The 18,685-nt window shown below is 38.4% G+C and overlaps 1 protein-coding gene across 1 annotated transcript; it reads right to left on the bottom strand.

Annotated features, from left to right (window-relative positions):
* Positions 1 to 1,023: 1,023 nt before the first annotated feature.
* NOS2 (nitric oxide synthase 2) lies at positions 1,024 to 17,705 on the bottom strand (the record flags this gene model as incomplete). The annotated part of the gene is made up of 26 exons (XM_079545146.1): positions 1,024 to 1,089; positions 1,642 to 1,836; positions 2,521 to 2,669; positions 3,293 to 3,414; positions 4,018 to 4,105; positions 4,439 to 4,649; positions 5,463 to 5,626; positions 6,261 to 6,439; positions 7,322 to 7,400; positions 7,815 to 7,947; positions 8,447 to 8,621; positions 8,716 to 8,765; positions 9,225 to 9,329; positions 9,581 to 9,725; positions 10,042 to 10,124; positions 10,501 to 10,695; positions 11,324 to 11,425; positions 11,805 to 11,979; positions 12,582 to 12,721; positions 13,027 to 13,168; positions 13,575 to 13,666; positions 14,045 to 14,207; positions 16,248 to 16,396; positions 16,485 to 16,607; positions 17,174 to 17,252; positions 17,599 to 17,705. 26 exons carry the CDS (start codon positions 17,703 to 17,705, stop codon positions 1,024 to 1,026), a joined length of 3,411 nt encoding a protein of 1,136 aa, XP_079401272.1.
* Between the last annotated feature and the right edge of the window lie 980 nt (positions 17,706 to 18,685).

An 18,685-nucleotide genomic window follows, 5' to 3' on the forward strand; every position in this document is an offset into this window, starting at 1 on the left:
AAGCATTCTCCCATCGAAGGCTTGCTCTAAATGAACCCAGGGGGAGGCAGACCCCTGCTGGTCAGGTGGGAAGCTCAGAAAATTGCTTGCACCTGCACTTCCTGGCCACCATCCCTGCCACCCCTTCACCAGGTCCTCAATCATCAGCTCAGGCTGTGTTCTAGCACTTCCCCTACATTTACCTACCAACCTGCACTTTTTTAGGCTGAAGATAATAGGACAAAGAAGTACATTTAAACTACACCAATCTGTTTGTCTTAATAATAAAGGTATCTTTTATTACAAACAAATCAAGTAAAGTCAGAGCATAGAAATCAGATGGAAAAAGTGCTTTTGAATTTTCTGAACCTCATTACTATAGGCTCTGTAACAACAAAAATTCAGGTTGGTGTACCTGAACTACATGGAGCAGAAATCAAACTGCTACCTCCTCACATGTATGCATTTGAAGTGTAAGTGTAAGCAGCAGGTATTTCCACTCATAAGCCGTTGTATTTTATCACATTTGCAAGAGTTCCTTCAGATACAACAAATCCCTGGACATTTCCAAGTGCTGCAACTTTGAAGATAATATGCACAGTAAAACAATAATATAAATAAATTCAAACAGATAAATAGTCCATTAAAAAAAAAACCAACAAAAAATCACTTCCTGCAATAGCAAAAAACTAAAAAATGTCACTAATAGTAAAAAAAACCTCTAAATTTTCCTGGTGACCAGGTTTTATATGTTTTGTATTTGCAAAAGATGACAGACCTATACTAACCTAGATAGAATTAAAAAAATAATTGGCATCTTCAATATTAATCTATTAAAAGAAGTCTGAGAACAACAAAAGATAAATTTTATATTTTTCTTACTTAAGGCTAAAGCTTAGAAGTCAAATCCTACTATCAGATGTGCAGCATTTAGCAGGAATAAAGAAGAGGATTTGATCCCTAGATTTTTGAAAACAACAACAAATGTGCAAATATCACGTACAGACTGTCGGTCCGTGCCTGGACTGATGGGTTGCAAATCTCTTATGTTCTTTTGACTTCATGTGGGAACACAGCCCCAAATATATCTTCATGGTATCGCTTTTGGCTCTGAAGAAGAAAACAAACAAAAACCAAGAGATGAATCTTTTTGTGACATTTAAGTAGCATTCATATGACTAATTCTGTGATGGTGGACTTTCTTGCTGCCAATAAAGGAACCAAATTGCAGACACACAATCTCCAGACAAGTTCTGCTGACAGAACAGTCCCACAAAGCCAGCCATACTCAGACACTGTGCTTTCAGTGACTGCCCCATTACTTTCTGAAAGTCACATTCCTATTTTGGTACAAAAAAGTGTCAAACTTTTGATGCTCTGGAGACATCGCAAAGCTAATGGCCAGGATCAAAAGAGGGTGCTGGGCAAAATGTAGTATGTAAGAGAGGAGCATGACATGACATTCATACAACCTAACCAAACAGCAACCATGCATTTTAGACAGTGGTGAGCAGACTGAGCTGATCAGCTTAGCACTTAAGCACTTTTCTTTAGCGTGCTGCTGAAAAGAAACTAATTGCCTGCAAGATCTGGAGTGTGACTCTGAAACCTGTGTTGGAGCACTGTCTGAATGGAAAGAATGCCTTCTACATCACAGAATACCTTTAGCTGGAAGAAATACTCTTCTGCCTGCTTCTCTGTGTGGTCCAGATTTTTTACAAGCATCCTCTTCAAAGTCTGAGCGACATCTCTGGCCATGCGTACATCTCCACAGACATACAGATGCCCTTCCTCTTTATGCAAGATATTACATACTTTGGTTTCCAACTCATTTTGAAGAATATCTTGAACATAGACCTTAGAAACAGAAAAAATATCATTAGAAAAGTTCTCTTTAATAATACTTTCTAAATTTAGAGTGGGCCTACACAGGAAGATTCGATACATCCTAACTATTCCATATGCTGCAGAACAGCAAAGGAGAGGAAAAATATCTTAAATGCTCTCTCCACAATCCCCAGATTGGAAGGCTGGACTTGTGCTTGATTAAATCAGAGTACGTTAAGAGACTTTTATTTAGAGCCAATTACCACTGCCAAAGATTCCTGACTTGCTAGAGAGGCAAGACAGCTAAAAAGGGTACTGAAATGGTGACAAATGATGGAGCCAACTCATTTCCAACTCACAGGCTAATCATATCCTGCAAAACGTAAGGTTTCCAAAAGTGCTCCAGCTTCTAATTTCAAAGGACATTTTGCACTCAAAGGTTTAATTGTATGTCTACTACACCTATCAATAAGGCAGTGAGGATTTAAAATACATATGTACATATATGCTACTCATTCAGAAGTGAACAGTGAGAGGCTCCTTTGCTTTGGAGGAATGGGGCCTTTTGTCACTTGTTCACAATGCACTGACACTAACAGTTTTGTTTTGCTTTGTTCTGTTTTTCAATAAAATTGTTAAAGAGAGCCCAAACATTAACTTGAGGGACTCTTCCTAAAGGGGCCAGCTCTTAAAGAACAAAAGAACCAGCCTTACTTTAGGTTGACCAGGTTGCCTGGAGTAAGCTGTAAAAACTTCTTTCAGAACTCCTTTCCTCTTCATTTCTTCAACTTCTTCTTTGTAGATATGATCCATATCTGGCTGCCGGCAGCCAAACAGTAATATCATGTCACCAGCTTTGATCCCTGAAACCAATACCAGAGTTATTTTGGATTGCCTAGTAAGGCCTATTATCTCATACCACCGTCCCCAGAGAAAACCCTGCCACATCAACTTAGTTGGGCAACGTAACCACTGTTTCTAATTAGTCTTTCTTGCTAAAACTCTGAGGAGTATGTGTGCATGAGTGACAGCTCCTGATTTTAAGTCTGCATTAGGACTGAATCTGCCTGATACTTCAAAGTACTATGTGGAATCACCTATTGAAGCACATTTCCCAAGCAGGATGATAGAGACAGGCCACAGCATTTCCTCTCTGCATTGTGGCCCCTTTGTGAGAGCTGAGCAGATGCAGAACATGTAGTACTTATACACATAGGCTACTCCCTGTGGGTGACCAAATACCTCAAGACCACCAGAATGGTCTTATGTGGCATGGAATTATTGGCTAACGTTTAATGTTTGATTCAGCCTTGTGATGACAAATCTCTACACTGGTAGTTACTTAGCTAAAGTTTAGAAGTGTCCCCACCAGTTCTGTAGTTCTCCAAACAAAACCTCCACCTGAACAGATTTTCTCTGGAGGACTATGGATGTCTTCTGGCTGGATGAGTTTTGGCCTCCCCCAAGTGGCAGTCCCTGTAAGTACCTTTCTTTTCCAAGTCATAGAGACGCTGCTGCCAGAAACTTCTGAATGGAGCAATTCCTGTTCCTGGGCCAATAAGAATGCACGGCTTGGCTGGCTCCTTTGGGAGCTGGAATCCATCAGCACTAACATGCAAAAATATGTTAATTAGGTAAAGTAAAACTCAGAATAAAAATATTCCTAGAAAGCTGACAGAATGATATTTAGTGATCATCTCTGCTGCTTTGAATCTTCTCTTATTATGCTTTGTATGAGAGGATAAATGCATCTTGAAGGACTGAAGAATCAGATTCTCTAGTTTTTTTTACAAAATAAGCATTGATAAGTGCCCAGTGATTTAGGAGAGTAACCATCAGTGATTTTGTAGAAACAATTGGCTTCAGCCCTCACCTGAGGTCACAAGGTATGGCTGAAATACATGTTAGAAAACAGTACATGATCACCTCTACCCTTTGCCCCTTCCTTCTCCCCAACCCATCTGCACCACAGGACATATGGTAACACTTGGGAGTAACTAAGAAAACGTGTCTGAATGGACTTCTAAAAGCACTGAACAATTTCCTTCATTAGAATCCAATAAAATTTCCATTAGTTTCCTGAAAATTTCATGGGAATTAACTTCAGGAGGCATCTAGGGAAAGAAGCTTCACAGAATTATACAGCAAGTATTTGCCTAACCATTCTTATTCCATGATGTTCCTTGGCTTCTTCCTATGGCATACACTCACCTGCGCACAAAGCAAGGGACTGTTTCATTGAGAGCTATTTTGTTCAGCCATGTGCTGCAGACTCCATGGTGCAATGGCCCTTGTCCATCTAATCAGAGGAAAGGAAAATTATTTGTAAGCATTCAAAAGCTGTTTGTTTTTTAAAAAACAGTTTCTATTTAACATTATGCTTATAAACAAGAATATAAATGATCTAGTAATCATTTATAAAACAAGGACATACCAATGATGCACTATTTTAACAAATCCTGATACAGCGTGAGTATCTGTACTGCTGTGCACTATTCTGCACATATCACAACACAAACTTTCTGTTACAGATATGTTTCATGTCATTTAGCATACACAGATTTTTCTGAACCACAACACAGACTAAATATCATTTAATTGAGACAGAAATTTAAAAAACACAATTCATTACCTCTTGTCCTGTAGTTTACCACAGCAACTGTCAGATGAATCTCTCTGGGTGTCATGTCACAGGAGGAACTGACAGAGTAGTATCTGGGTTTCAGAAGTGGCAGCTGAGTCAGTAAGAAAGCTGTTGAGACTTCAGCAGAAGGAAACTCTTCCAGGACCTCCAGGATGTTCGGGCTGTTGTAAAACTTCCATTTATTGTATTCTTCTGTGCTCTAAAAGCCAAAAGCCACTATTACAATGTTACCAGGCCCCATGCTGAATTCAGGAGAGCAAGGATGTTTGAAAAGTAACTTTTAAAATAAGATTCCTATTTTATATTCAATTAAATATGAAATAAACTGCAAATCGGCAAAGAATTCTCAAAACCATCCCTAGACTAATACTTGGGTTTCCTGAAAACATTGTTTGATTTTTGGAAGCAGAAATATCCACTGTAATTTTTCTCACATATACGTTCTCTCAGAGAGGATATAGAAACCAAAGTAGAAGCTGCTTTTCAGCCCCCTGGCTATGGGATATCTAGAAAACTGTGTAGGCTCAGGTCCGGTTGAGCCCTTACTGAGTGCTTGCTGATCCCAGCAGAACAAAGCAGTTACCACACCTATGAGTCTTTGGTTACTTGAAGTGACATTGCTTCTACTTTATTGGTATCAAATTCTGTGAAAAAATAAAAATTCCTAGCAGCTCCTCTGCAATCTCTCCCTCTGCAAACTCTGAGATTTTTTAATGGTGTCTCATCAGAAACCACCAGGGCAGGCAAGAGAATCAGGCAGGCAAAATGACCCACCCACAACCATACAGGAAATACCAGACCTGAAGAAAACTCTTGATTCCCACACAGGTTAAGCCATAAGATCACTCCTTCTTTCTCTCACCATGGTTGGTTTAACACACTCACAGCATATGTAACAGAGGAATGGAAATCAAACACCATCACTACAAGCATTTCTAAAGCTTCTGCTTTTGAAAGGCACCAAAAGATCCATTATGGAGCACGTTTAGTGTAACTTCAGCCTAATACTTACATGACATAAAACTTCCAGTCTCTGTTTGTCTCCTTCCGCTCTTACCAGCTGGGAGAGTTTTTTCAGAAGTTGTTGGGAGGGTGAAGTAGTGATATCAAGTAAATATGTCAAAGCCTGGGAGAGAGTGCAAGCTGGAATCTTTTTCTGGCTCGCCCAATAGCCACCTGGAAACAAGGGAAGTAGAAGATCATGTGGCAATTCCCAAGGCATTTAACAACTGTAGTGCTATGCAAAACTCAGTGACTTTTAAAATATGACTTCTGATTAGGTTGCATACAGATCTGGACCACAGGTTAATGTGAGCTTTCAAGCTTTTTGTGAGTAGAGAATCTGATTCGGAGAACCGCTCTGTAATAAAGCACTATGTTTTAAGCAAAAAGTATGATGGAAATCATCTTTCTGTGTGTTAAGAGTCCCATGATTTCACAGACTGCAGCTACTAAGATGTAAAAAAAAGGTCATGACATGTAAATCCATGTTAAGGATACATACATTGATATGTAACAATGATAAGGAAACTGTAGACTAATTTCACTGCAGTCAATAACCAATTTAGGAACTGAATCACAAATAGTGTCAGCCCAAAATATCGGACAATGCTGGTGAAGTTACCATGAACTGCCTTAGGACATAAAAACAGAATCTAGAATTAGAGGAATACCTAAAAGCATCAGCAAAATCCTAGTGAAACTTAAAAGGAGGATAATATAATCAAATTCAGCCTATAAAAATTCTCATGAATTTTAGGAAAACCCATCAAATATCCTCTGTTATCAAATGTGAAGGGAACCAACTTACCTTCAGTACAGGTTTCAAGTCTGATAGTCTGATCAGCTGGAGGGGCATCCTTAACACGTGCAATGAGGCTGTGGACTAATTCTGGCTGGTTGCCTGGGAAAATCCCAATATGTTCTCCAGGCAGGTAGTGCACTTCCTGATCAGACTCACAGGAAAGCTTAACTAGAATGGTAACACGACTAGATATAGAAAAAAAGAGATCATTTAGATCATGATTACATTGACAGGAATTCCCTTAAATTACATAGAAAAGACATAAATGTGAAGTGACAGTTGGCAAGGGCTTACTGTTCATTATCAAATCATCAGATCAGCTTAGTAATTCATGGAGACTTAAGCAAAAACAGTATAGACATGTGAAGGACTTCTATGAAAACAAATAAGATGCTGAAGTGCTGCCTGATCTGTCCAGTATGCCTGCAGTCAGCCAATGGCAGGAAGTGCAGCTCTACTGAAGACTGAATAGCTCACACATTACAGCAGCTCAGAGCACATCCTGTAAGATGACTGCATTTAGAACAGGGATGAGAGACTTCCTGGAGGATGTTGAAGAGGCATTCATGGATGCTATTTCTAAGACAGATGCCGTGCACTTATTGCCCTTTTGTATTTTTATGTTGTCTTATCTCAGCTTGCTTTTAGCACAGCTTCTTGTACTGAATCTCTTTCCACCCTCAACTGTTTTTTTCCCCTCTATTAAGGGGCAATTTGGTTTTTCCTAAATGAAGTAAATATTTGTCAGGCACGTAGCAGATCAAGCAAAAGAGAGGGACCTTACACTGTCCTTCCACATTTAGTAGATATCAGAGGGCCATATTCATCAGGTTATTTAGTCCCCTCTGCTGCCAGAGACTTCACTGGGAAATCAGCTACTATCTGCACAGAAGCGAAGTCCCTTACTATTGTTGTGGTCTGGTGATCATTATTTATTTCTACTAAGGATGGTCCAAAATTTGAGTATATTTCTCAGTAACACAGGGAAGAGATGTTTATAACAAAACATGTTAATTGTTTAAGATTTTAATAAAATGTACAATATTCAAAGAAATGAGGACTCATACCTGGATTTGAAACTCTGAAGATTCTGTCTGAATTTCAGCTTCATGGGAATTATATCCTTTCCATGAATGTCTGCCAGTGCTGTTGAGAAAAGAGGACATGACTAATGAAAAATTGTGTCACTAGGTTTGTTTAATAAATCTTCCAAGAACTCAGAGAAAAGAACTGAACCACCTGCTCTAAAACACCATATACTTCTCATCAGCCACATGTCCTCTATGCACAGCTTCTCTGACTAAAAGTATCTCAACTCTAATTCTTCTGGGATTGTCAAAATGTATACCAGATCTGGTATTCTGATGTTTTTGTGCTGGAAGATGTAATGACTTATTCACTGTAAAATGATATCTTTTTTTCTTTGACCACTGTTTCATTACAAGAATTCTACGATCCAGCTATAGTATGACTGTTACCAACATGAGACAACCTTTCCAATTCTGACATAAAGTAAATGAAATAAAATTGATAGAGGAAGCAGAAAGTCAGAACAAATACCTTTAGTCAAGTCCATGGTTTGAGAGTCATGTACTATCCTATGTTTCTTAGGATTCCAGCTGTCATCTGATGTGTATATCTCAGGTAACTGAATACTGGTTTTCCCACGGATATCAAAAATGTCACAGGCAGTCTAGAAAAAAGTAGTAATTATGACCATTCATGGAAAATAAATATTCTTAGTGTTGTCATATGTTTGTTGTTCATTTGCTGGTGCTATGTTTATGGGGAGATTTCAGTTTCCCTGACTGTTGTTATTTATTGAATTTGTTGAATTCAGTAATGCTATAGGATTTCAGCAAGTTTCCACTTCTACATCAATCTTGCTAAAAAAAAAAAAATAAAAAAAATCTACTTAGCAAAATTAAGATGCTACTGCCCTTACTTTACTGGGCATCTCATTATCCAAAAGTTTTTGGGGAACTATGTGAGTACTAACAAATTACAGAAAAGGGATCTCATTTCCCCTTCAATTTAGATAACCAGCAGATGAAAGGGAAGTTTAAAATTCAGATAGCAAGCCATCTCTGCTTTCCTTCATTATTCCCTATTTTTCTGGGATGCCAGTAAAGACCAAAATAATTGAAATGAATGAATTAACTAATACATAAGCTAGATATTTATGTAGTCACCTTGAACGCAGTGACTGCCCATGTGCGAAAGGCTTCTTCTTGACCATTGAGTTCATCTCCTTCACCCACTGGAGTGAGCTGCAAAGCCCCCAGTTGGGACAGTTTGTGGTCAATGGCATGAGCAAAGGCACAGAACTCAGGATACATGGTGGACCCCAAGCCAAACACAGCGTATCTGCAGAAGGAGATGCAAATAAGACCACTATGTTATGGTGAATGAAAAACAAAAGAATTCATCTTAAGTAAACAAAATAACAAATTATTTTTACCTAATTTTTTTTCTCAGCAATTTCATGGTGAGCAAGGAGTTCTTTAATGCCTGCATAAAAATTCATAAAACATTTAATGTTAGAAAAATACTCTTTCATTTAAAAGAGAAGTGAGACTCTGATCTACACCTTACTTTCATACATAGAAATGAAAGACTGACTTTGAAACACAGAATACCCTGAGATGAAAGGGACCCAAAAGAATAATCAAATCCAATTCCTGGCTCCACAAAAGTTTACTTAAAAATTAAACCATACATCTGAGAGTGTTGCCTAAACACATCTTGAACTGCAGCTTCTTGGTGCCATGGCCACTTCCCCAAGTAGCCTGTCCCAGTGCCCAATTATACTCATGGTAAAAAACCCTTTCCTATTTCTCAGTCTTAACTTCCCCTGAAGCAGCTTCATGCTGTTCCCTCAGGTCTATGACTGGTTCAGAAAGAACTCTGAGGTGCTCATCTCAGCATTCTCTGAGCTGAGTCGCCATGTGCTTCTGAGGCAAGCAGTACCTTTCCGTTATTTGGAGAATCTCCATTTCCAAAAGTGCTGGTAACCACTAAAAGAAGAGTTTCTTTTTCCAAGTCACTGATGTTGTACTCATCCATGCACAGAATCTGGAAGATTTAAAGCTCATGAGAAACTGCTAGGTGACATAAGAACTTGTGTTAGATCTCTCTGTTGTCAGATGACTGTTGACCAAATTTACAAGGCATTATTCTATATGAAAGAAGTCAGAATCTAAGGTCTAACTTACATTTAGCAGACATACAAAACGCAGGCTTAGAGAATGAAAAATCTCGCAGAAGCTGATATAACGAGGCAAACCTCATCTTCCGTTTAGTTTAAGTGACCTGTATTTCCTCACCTTAGTGTTGAAGGCACAGCTGAACAAACTGCACAGATTGCTGGCTAATGTTTCTGATTTCCCAGTCTCTGTTGCATAGATCACAGTCACCTTGGACCTGGCTGCCATTGTTTTTCGCAGGAGCAGTGACGCAAAGAGTACAGCCCTGAGGAAAGAAAGCACATCATGTATCACTTTGAACATAGCTGTGTAGAAACTCAGGCTGGTGCACAAGCAGTTTCCTAGATAAGGCTCCTTTTGAGCATGGGTATTCCTTGGAAGATTGCTAAGAAGCAATGCAATACAGAAAGCCCCGAATACGAACATTAGATATGAGCATTACCTAAGCGTATACATGCAAGTCTATAATTCAAACAAACCAGGTCATCCCTACTGTAATAATTATCAAAAAATGTGTAAGAGAAGCACCAGAAAAATAGAATATTTCAACAAAATCAGTGATGTTTATTTGAGCAACTTACTTGGCCAAAATGCTCAACTTTATTTCTCTTTTCTTTGGCCGACGGGTCTCATCATGCCAGATGTGTGTTTTCCATGCATCCACCTTCAATTAAAAAAAAATGTGTTTCAGATAAGAAATGCAAAACAACAAATACACAATTTGTGCACAAGTGAAAGGGACAGATTTTACAGATCTCCATCTATGATTTGCTGCCTGTACAAACACTGACCATCTCTACAACACTAAATTGCATTATATTTATAGCCTAGGAATTCAACAGAACTAAAATTATGTCGCGCAGTAAAAGAGAAATTGCTTGTTCTTTTATGAATTTATCCAGCAAACTTTGATTTGTATGCACCAAGACTAAGAGCAGTGTGAGTAATAGGAGCTTTTCATTCAGACTCTTCTGTATCTCACATTATCATCCGCACTGCTGAAGTTGTGTGCTAGAATCTTTATTTTTTTTGACGTGTACCTGGTAGTAAAAGAAGGGAGTGAGGACGTAGTTCAACATCTCCTGGTGGAACACAGGAGTTATGCTCCCCGACATAGGAGGCACAATCCACACCCAGTCAGCTGGGCAGCCTCCTCGCACACGGTACTCATTCTGCATGTATTTCATGAAGGACTCAGCAGCTGAGTGATGATCCATGATAGTAACATTTTGTTGCTAGAATAATTGCAAAAAGAGAAATATATATTAAAAAAGTCCATTCCATAGTTAAAGTAATCCTTTTGCTTGCTTAATATTCCAAGGAATTTATACAGTGTTGGGAAATATTTATTACTAACAACTATAAAATGAAGATATGGGTGGACCTTTGACTAAGAATTTTATTAAGTCCTTTTTTATTTATTTTTAACATCAGCATTTTACCTTTCCAGCATTGAGAATGCATGCTGAAAAGCCTATGTTTCATTTTTACCCATCTTTCATAATGTCATGATACCTTAAAAAGACTGTAATTGTGAATGAAATACATGAATTCCATGGCTTTATGTAGATATTGGCACTTAGACATCTGGGCTAATAAGATGAACAATCTTGTCTTTAGCTTCCTTTTTGTTTTTTTCTCCCTTTCCCCTCTATCCGAGTTTTTTTCTGGCAACAACAGGGCATTTACATTCCCCTGCTTTCCCAGACATGGACAGATAATAAGTACATTGGAATTATATTGGTAACCTCCTGTACATTGAGTGTTGGCACTGGCACTATCTTTGTATAAAGCTGTTGTTGTAAGTGAAATGAAAAAACAGAGTACTCAAAGTGTTTCCAGATATCAGACTCACTGACTTACCTGGAAGCTATGAAGCACAGCCACATTTATCTCTACAACAGCTCGGTCCTTCCATAGTGATGCAAGTTTGTTGGTTTCCAGTCCCATTCTTCTTCCAACCTCCTATAATTGGAAAAGAGAGAGAAAAGGGAAAAGCAAATTTACTATGCTCTATATACATGTCATGATTTCTCCACCTCATCACATTAACGTGCAGATAAAAATATTTGAGAAAGGTCAACCTTATGCTGGAGAAAGTGAGAGCCACACAGACTTGGTATCAGAGGTATCATGTGACCTCTATTCTGGTTTGGAGAAGGAAGAGGGGCTCTGCTGGACCAAACGATTAGGGAACGACAGCATCTGGTTCTAAGTCATTATTATTAATTTGCAGAGGGAAGGAGCCCAAGACATGCAACTAACATCCAGGACTCCATTGCCTTGTCAGCAGCAGACTGGAACTAATAACAAGTCCATTCTCTCCCCCACTTCAGGAGATTACCTTCAGGATGTTGTACCGCTGTACATCACAGAAGTCTCGCACTCCAATCTCTGTTCCCATGTACCAGCCGTTGAAAGGACATGCAGTGAATTCCAGGCCTCCCACCTCAAGGAGCATGTTGGCAACCGCAGGCAGAGCATACCACTTCAGATCCAACTCCTTAAACCATCCATATCTGTTAAATAAACACTTAATCTGTTACTTTATGTATTCCTCCCTTAGGCAACAACCAGAAAAGCCCAGGAAGTGAAAGATCACTGTCTCTAGGGAGACCAACCCATGAAGCAGTCTGCAAAAGCTTGTAGCAAAGTTTTCACATACATGGTAACTGGGAATGGCCTGCTAAGGAAACTGAGGAACAGTATGACAGAGTTCAGCGATCTGCTGCCTGCTTCCAAAGCAAAGATGAAGCAAGAAATAAAGAAAAAAAAAAAAAAGGCAATAAGCATTTTGTTGCAAGTGCAACCATATTTTACGTGTATTCCACTGGCATTAGAAGCTGTGTTGTTTTTGTTTGTCTTTTGTTTTTTGTTTGTTTTTTAATTCTGAATCTGATTGAAATGCAGAATATTAAAAAAAAATCCAACGGAACTACCACAGACTTTGTTAATTTAAATCTCATTTTACTGTTCTAACAGGCATTTTGTCTTTCAGGACAATTTACTGTAATTTCATCCTACCAAAGAACTCAGAAAATGACTGCCACAAGCACAGAATAAGCACCTGCCAGGGTGAGGCAGAGGCAAAAATGCGATTAGCTACACCTGGTGTGCTTACTTTGGATGCTCCATTGGCACTTCAAGGATAATCTCTGGCGGGTATTCAAATATTTCTGGATCTTGGCCGTTTGCTTGGAGAACGAGTGGAACTACATCAAAGCGGCCATACTTCGGCTTCCACCCAAGCTCAATGCACAACTGTAAGTAAAGAAAGTGAATTTCTTTTTTGAAGTCCTCCCTCCTGTTAACCCTCTGAGGTAAAATCTCAGTGCTAAAGGTTGTCTTCCCACTCAGACAAGACCAAGATTTAAGAGGAGTTTTAGCTCTGTTCTGAGATGGAGGGGAGTATTTCACTGCACAGTAATAACCTAGAATCTGTGGGGCAGGAAATACATAGCTCCCTCCCAGACTGCATAAAAAAAAAACAAACAAGAAAAATAAATGAAACACGGGTGAGTTAATCAAGATGGAAAACAGTTACGATTCTGTATTTGGTACTATACCTTTGTGAACTCCACACTTGCAGGGTCTCCTATGACAGACCCATCTGGCATCTGATATCCAGCGTATCGGATGAGCTGGCTGTTCCAAACACGGAAATCATGTTTCCCATCAGTCCTCTGAGGGAAGATAGTGATGGCTGATCTGCTCAGAGAAATGATCCAACCCAATTACATCACAGCAGCACATCAAACACATTCTGATTATTAAGATACAAATTGTTACTGGCAGCAATTATTTTATATTTCTAAAATAAACATCATTAAGAATAAAATCATTCATTCTTTCCACCCATCTCCCCGAATCTTCAAATCATTTATTTCCCCAGGAATTGTGAAGGATTTTTGCAACATTAGCCACAAATGTTAAAAACTTTCAAAATGGTTGATGGTACATGTGAGAGGAACACGTAAGTATCAGAAGAATTAAGAGCACAGACAAGTTGTCAAAATATTTAGATAGATCACATCAGGTCTATTGCGGAGTTCTGAAACCAGACCTAGATGGAATTTTTGTTATTTAAAATTCAAATGAAATAAAAGAGATCTACCTTATATTTCCATTGTTTGTGGCAAACTGAATATGGCGACAGATATATTCAAACATTTCCTTGGCTGTTTTACAATCACGTGCATCAAATACCTGTATGTTTCCCCCAGAAAGGTAAAGAAAAAATTAATTTGAAAGAATAATACAAGCATGTTATTTTTTAACACAGCTAAGGATAGGAAATCAGTATTTCTCAATTCACTTCTAGGAAAGGTTTATTTTTACCTTTCTTTTATTTTCACATGTAACAACTCTCCAAGCCCAAGAGATGGACCTCCTTCCATAACTTGATTGGTTCTTAACTAACCAATCCTATATAAGTTTTCCTTCTACTACAGAGCAGAGAAGTACAAGAAAATATTGATTTTATGATATGGACAGGAAAGACAGTCCTCAATTGAAGCAATTGGCACATTTTACCAATGTGCAGCAGACAGCTATTCAGCCATAATTGTTAGAGTCATAAGCTACCTGTAGATTGGACCACTGAATCCTCCCAATACACCTTGGGGCATTCCTCCAGGCCTGTTTGGCAGCAAAGATCAGTTCATCCTTTGTCAGATGGTAGGTTCCTGTTGTTTCTATCTCTTTGGTCACTGTTTCTAGTCGGGCCAGGTGCTCTTCTATTTTTAACCTGTTAAACAGGAAACAGCCATGAAAAGAAACAATGAAAATTTCATTACTTACAACTGATCTAAATTGCAGATGCCTCTTTTGTTCTGAGTCAAGAAGATCTCAGACACTGCAAAAAACATCAAGTTTTGGATGTTTCGGATGTTTTTTGCAGTGGCGAAGCATCTTTTTCCAAGAGACCTTCATCTGCATTGGTGATTTTATGTACTAGTATGCAGGTAGAGCCCATTTCCAAGGAGGAGGTTGGTATCTATACTGCTTCAGATAGTGCAAGTTTGATATACACTGAGAAATCCGTCCTTCTCAAGTATCCTCACTATCTGGGTGTGAAATGGGTCAACATATTTTCTCATTTATGAAAGCATTCATTACCTCAAAAGATGAGCAATCCCACCATGTTCGAGGCATGAGAAGTCCCCATCATCTGCTCCCAAATCCTCTCTATTGCACTACACTTCTGTCCCCAAACTAAAACTAATATCTATTGCAATAGCAGAGGATCTGAAATTTTTTATCCAAAGCAGTGGATGTTCCTGGTAAAGGGATGAGTTAAATACACAGGATTCTAACTGAGGTCTGATCAAGTGACTTTTCTGTGGCTTCTGAATTTAGGAATTGGCCTTACTGAGTACAAATGACAGCTTACTAGCCTCATGAACAAACTACAATAATAGAAACTGAACTAGTAACACTGCCCTTTCACCATTCAATGCAAATATCCATTGATGACAAGTTTTTCTGTGCAAATTTTCAGTTTAAATTTGGATTTTCCAGACTAGTTTGGTAAAAATGTCAAACACAATCAAACAGAACTTAGAAAATAAACCAGCTTCAATCCGACATGGGAATAACTGACTGTTCCCTCAAAGTTCAATTACTTTCACAGGGCCAGAAGTCTTCTGAGCAAAGTAAAGCTCTGACACAAAAAAAAAAGGAAGTGCTGAGCAATTATTTTGTTAAGGAAACCAACTCTAATTTTTTTTTTAGTTTGATAATAGAAAACGAAGTCAAAACATTAGCAAATATTTATCACAGCACAGACAAAAATGTTTTGTTGGTCTACAGACAGAATGAAAATAGCCTGCACTGTCTGAGAGTTTTCACATTTTCAGCAAGATGAAAGATCAAGGGCAAGCACATAAGACAGTGTAAATCAATGTGATCAAATACCACAGGCACAGAGATGTGCAAATGTAATACTCTGGCAAGTAACCATAGTCTGTATGTAAAACAGGAATTTTCTGAGAGATTCTGTTGGAATAAAGCTTTGTAGAAGAGTTCAAAGTCTCTAAAGAAGAAGGCATTATGTTGCTGAGTCCCTTTGAAATCCCAATAATATTTTATAGTGAAATATGCAGATGGTGAATTGTCACTGAAAGCTTGTCACTTGAAAACGTTGTCACTGCAAATTCTTGGACCTCAGGCAGCTCTTCCAGCTTTTCCTGCAACAAGATCTCTCTGCACCATCTCTATTTTTGTAAAAACACACAATCCTGAAGCTAAAGCATTGCTCTCAGCATGCTCAGTAATCTTATGTTGATGATAACACAGAGCAAGGTTGAGAAGCTCTGTGGCATCAACCGTCCTTCCATACTTTGGCCAAAGCCTTGAAAACGTACAATAAAGAACACAGAGAAAAGATGCTTGGAACAGCACAAACTGCAAGCATTACCCACATGTCTAAGACTAATCTGAGTAGGGGACAATCCCATTAACATCCAATGTTAAGAAAACAGAAAGTCACATTCTGGAAGAGCCCTGAAGAACCTGCTTATTCTAGTACACTATAATGCAACACACTCCGAAGGGATGGGGCTGAGAAATGCACTGAAAGAGTCCACGGTAGTAATCTCTAGACCTAGGATTGCAGAAGCAGAATATGAAGTGCAGTAATGATTCTGTTCAAGTTTTTAATAATCACCTCTTTGGAAGCATGCTACATAACCGGCAATACCTCTGAAGAAATTAAGCAGCCTAGTCCCACACACAGGTAGGAAGGCAGAGGATTTTTATTCCACAAATGAAGATACAGTTAGCTTACTCTTTAAATGAACTGTAGTACTGCTTGACAAAGTCTATTGCCTGAGGTAGAAGCTCTGCTGGAGGAACTGGCCCATCTCTAGTGCCTCTCACCAGGCCCTTTGGGGTCATGAGTGCTCCTTGGCAAGCTTTGGTCCGACAATTGATAACCTGAAAAATAACAACATTTTACAAAGCAATGTAACACTATAGATCTTCAGAAAGTTCAGAAAAATTACTGCTTAGGTTTCTGTCTTACCTCCTTCGCTGTCAGGTGTAATGTGTCAAGAAGGCTGGATCCGTTTTCCAAGTTCCTTACTTTTACATGTCTAGGACATGTTGATACTTGGTTTGAAGCTTTGATACCATTTTGTGGAGGTTTCTGGCCATAGAAAAGATAAAAATACACACTATCTTCACACCTATTAAATATCATAATGCTTCAATTTTATTTATATGTTACTATTGAATACTACAACTTAAAGGCAAAGACTGGCGTGATCTTCTCCAACAGGACTATTTATTCATTTGAGTATTAAACTATTGACCTGATCTACAGCTTGATATGAAACAGCCAAAAGTGTTTTTGTACTAACCAAACAGTATTTGCCACTACAAACAGCTTTGTAATTTTAAAGTCATAGTTTTGGGGAAAAAAAAAAAAAAAAAAAAAAAAAAAAAAAAAAGGCAAATCAGACAAAATTAGAGAAAGGACAAAGCTTGGGTTTCAAAGGAATAAAGGAATTTGGCACTCCAGTCCTACTGACTTAGCAAAGCACCTTTTCATTCAGAAAAGAGTTTTCATCCAAAGATCTCACATCATCCCTAACCTCATGTCCCCACAGTTACTCCTTGCATGAGAACTCTGAAAGTTCTGAGCAGCAAGCACAATCTGTGTGAACTGTCAGTATCAGTGAAACTAGAAACAGACCCCACTCCATCACTGACCTCTGCTGAAGTGATTATAGGTGACATCTCTATCTGCTTCTTGCTTATACTGTGTAATTTGGCATCATCTTTCACAAGGCTTTAAAAGACAAAAAGACAATACAATAGAAAGCAATATGCTTAGTTTTTACTTGTATGTTTTTATAGCACACAAACGCCTCCACAGTCCCAGCATACATGTAACCATTATAGCATACCAGATAAACTTAGAACCATGACAGTTAATTACAATGCTTTATTTCCTCAATGATGTATACAAAAGCTTAAATGTACCTCAGTAAACCAATACCACCTTATAAATCAACACCACCCAATGCCCCCAGGGATAACCGCTCCCTTGTTAAAGTTACTGCAGTGGAAGCACACAACAGTATCTTTCCTTTTCAAACAAAAGGAAAACCACAGAACTGTGACAAAGATCTTACCCGTGGAACTTTGTATCTTTCTCCACGTTATTATTGATATCCTTCTCTTCAGAGGACTGATTCTTAACAACACGAGGTTTGAATGCAAACTGCCATGGGCACAGCATTTTGTACACTTTATTTATGCTTTTACTTCACAGCGCTGAAATCTTGTTTTGTGCGATGTGGGAACGCTTCTGAGGAGAGAATAAAACCACAAGGTCAGTTTTTGACTAAGAAGGTAACTCCCTTTAAGAGGATGCAGAAACTCTGCAGATTAGAGAATTTGATCTAATTAACTTTCAGCATTTAAAAAGGAAAAATTACTTGATACTTATAGTAATGACGCAGTGACAAGGAGAACCGTCATTTTTAGTAATGCCACAGCCATGCTTTACTCTATTATTAGGTAAATGATAGCATAAAACAGCCAACACATCCATGCTTAAATTCTCTGAAAGACACACCTTGAAATGCTCTTTGTTTTTCAAAAGTTTGTAATGTGCCATTAAATGTTGTACTAATTCACATCACTGCATCTATGCAAGAAAAAAAGGATGTAAAATTTTGCTGTTATTCATATAGTGATTATCATCAGGAAAAAAAAAGTTTTTAAATTAAATCAAAGCATTTTGCAATGTATTCAGTTGTCTGAACCAAATGGAATTCTAAGATGCTGAATTCTGTATGTTGTGAGATATGCATACATGGCACTGTTTGAACGTAAAATCTAGCATTTATATAACAGTGCAAGCAGCTTATTTTTATTTACTATAACATAGATTTTCTGCCAAAAGGAGATTTTTGTGCCAGTGAAGGCGTGTCAGGAAAAAAGGAGCTAAGCAAAAAATTGCTTGGTAAAGCAGAATTAGTCAGAGTTTGTGTGTTTCATAAGTCACATTTTAGGCCAGGATGCTGTGTGCTGTCAAACCACGCAGGAAAATAAAAGAATGTAACTGTCTGTGCAGAAACTGAAAGGTGCTAGAACTAGTCTGTTAACCCAAGTAAAAAAATACACAGGGTGCAATAACCATGTGTGTACTGTTACAAAATAGGAACACATCTAGATCACTATACTGCAATAAAAAATGCTGCAGTGTGCCTGTGT

This window comes from Tetrao urogallus (genome assembly GCF_951394365.1).
Source record: "Tetrao urogallus genome assembly, chromosome: 20".
Classification (NCBI taxonomy): domain Eukaryota; kingdom Metazoa; phylum Chordata; class Aves; order Galliformes; family Phasianidae; genus Tetrao; species Tetrao urogallus.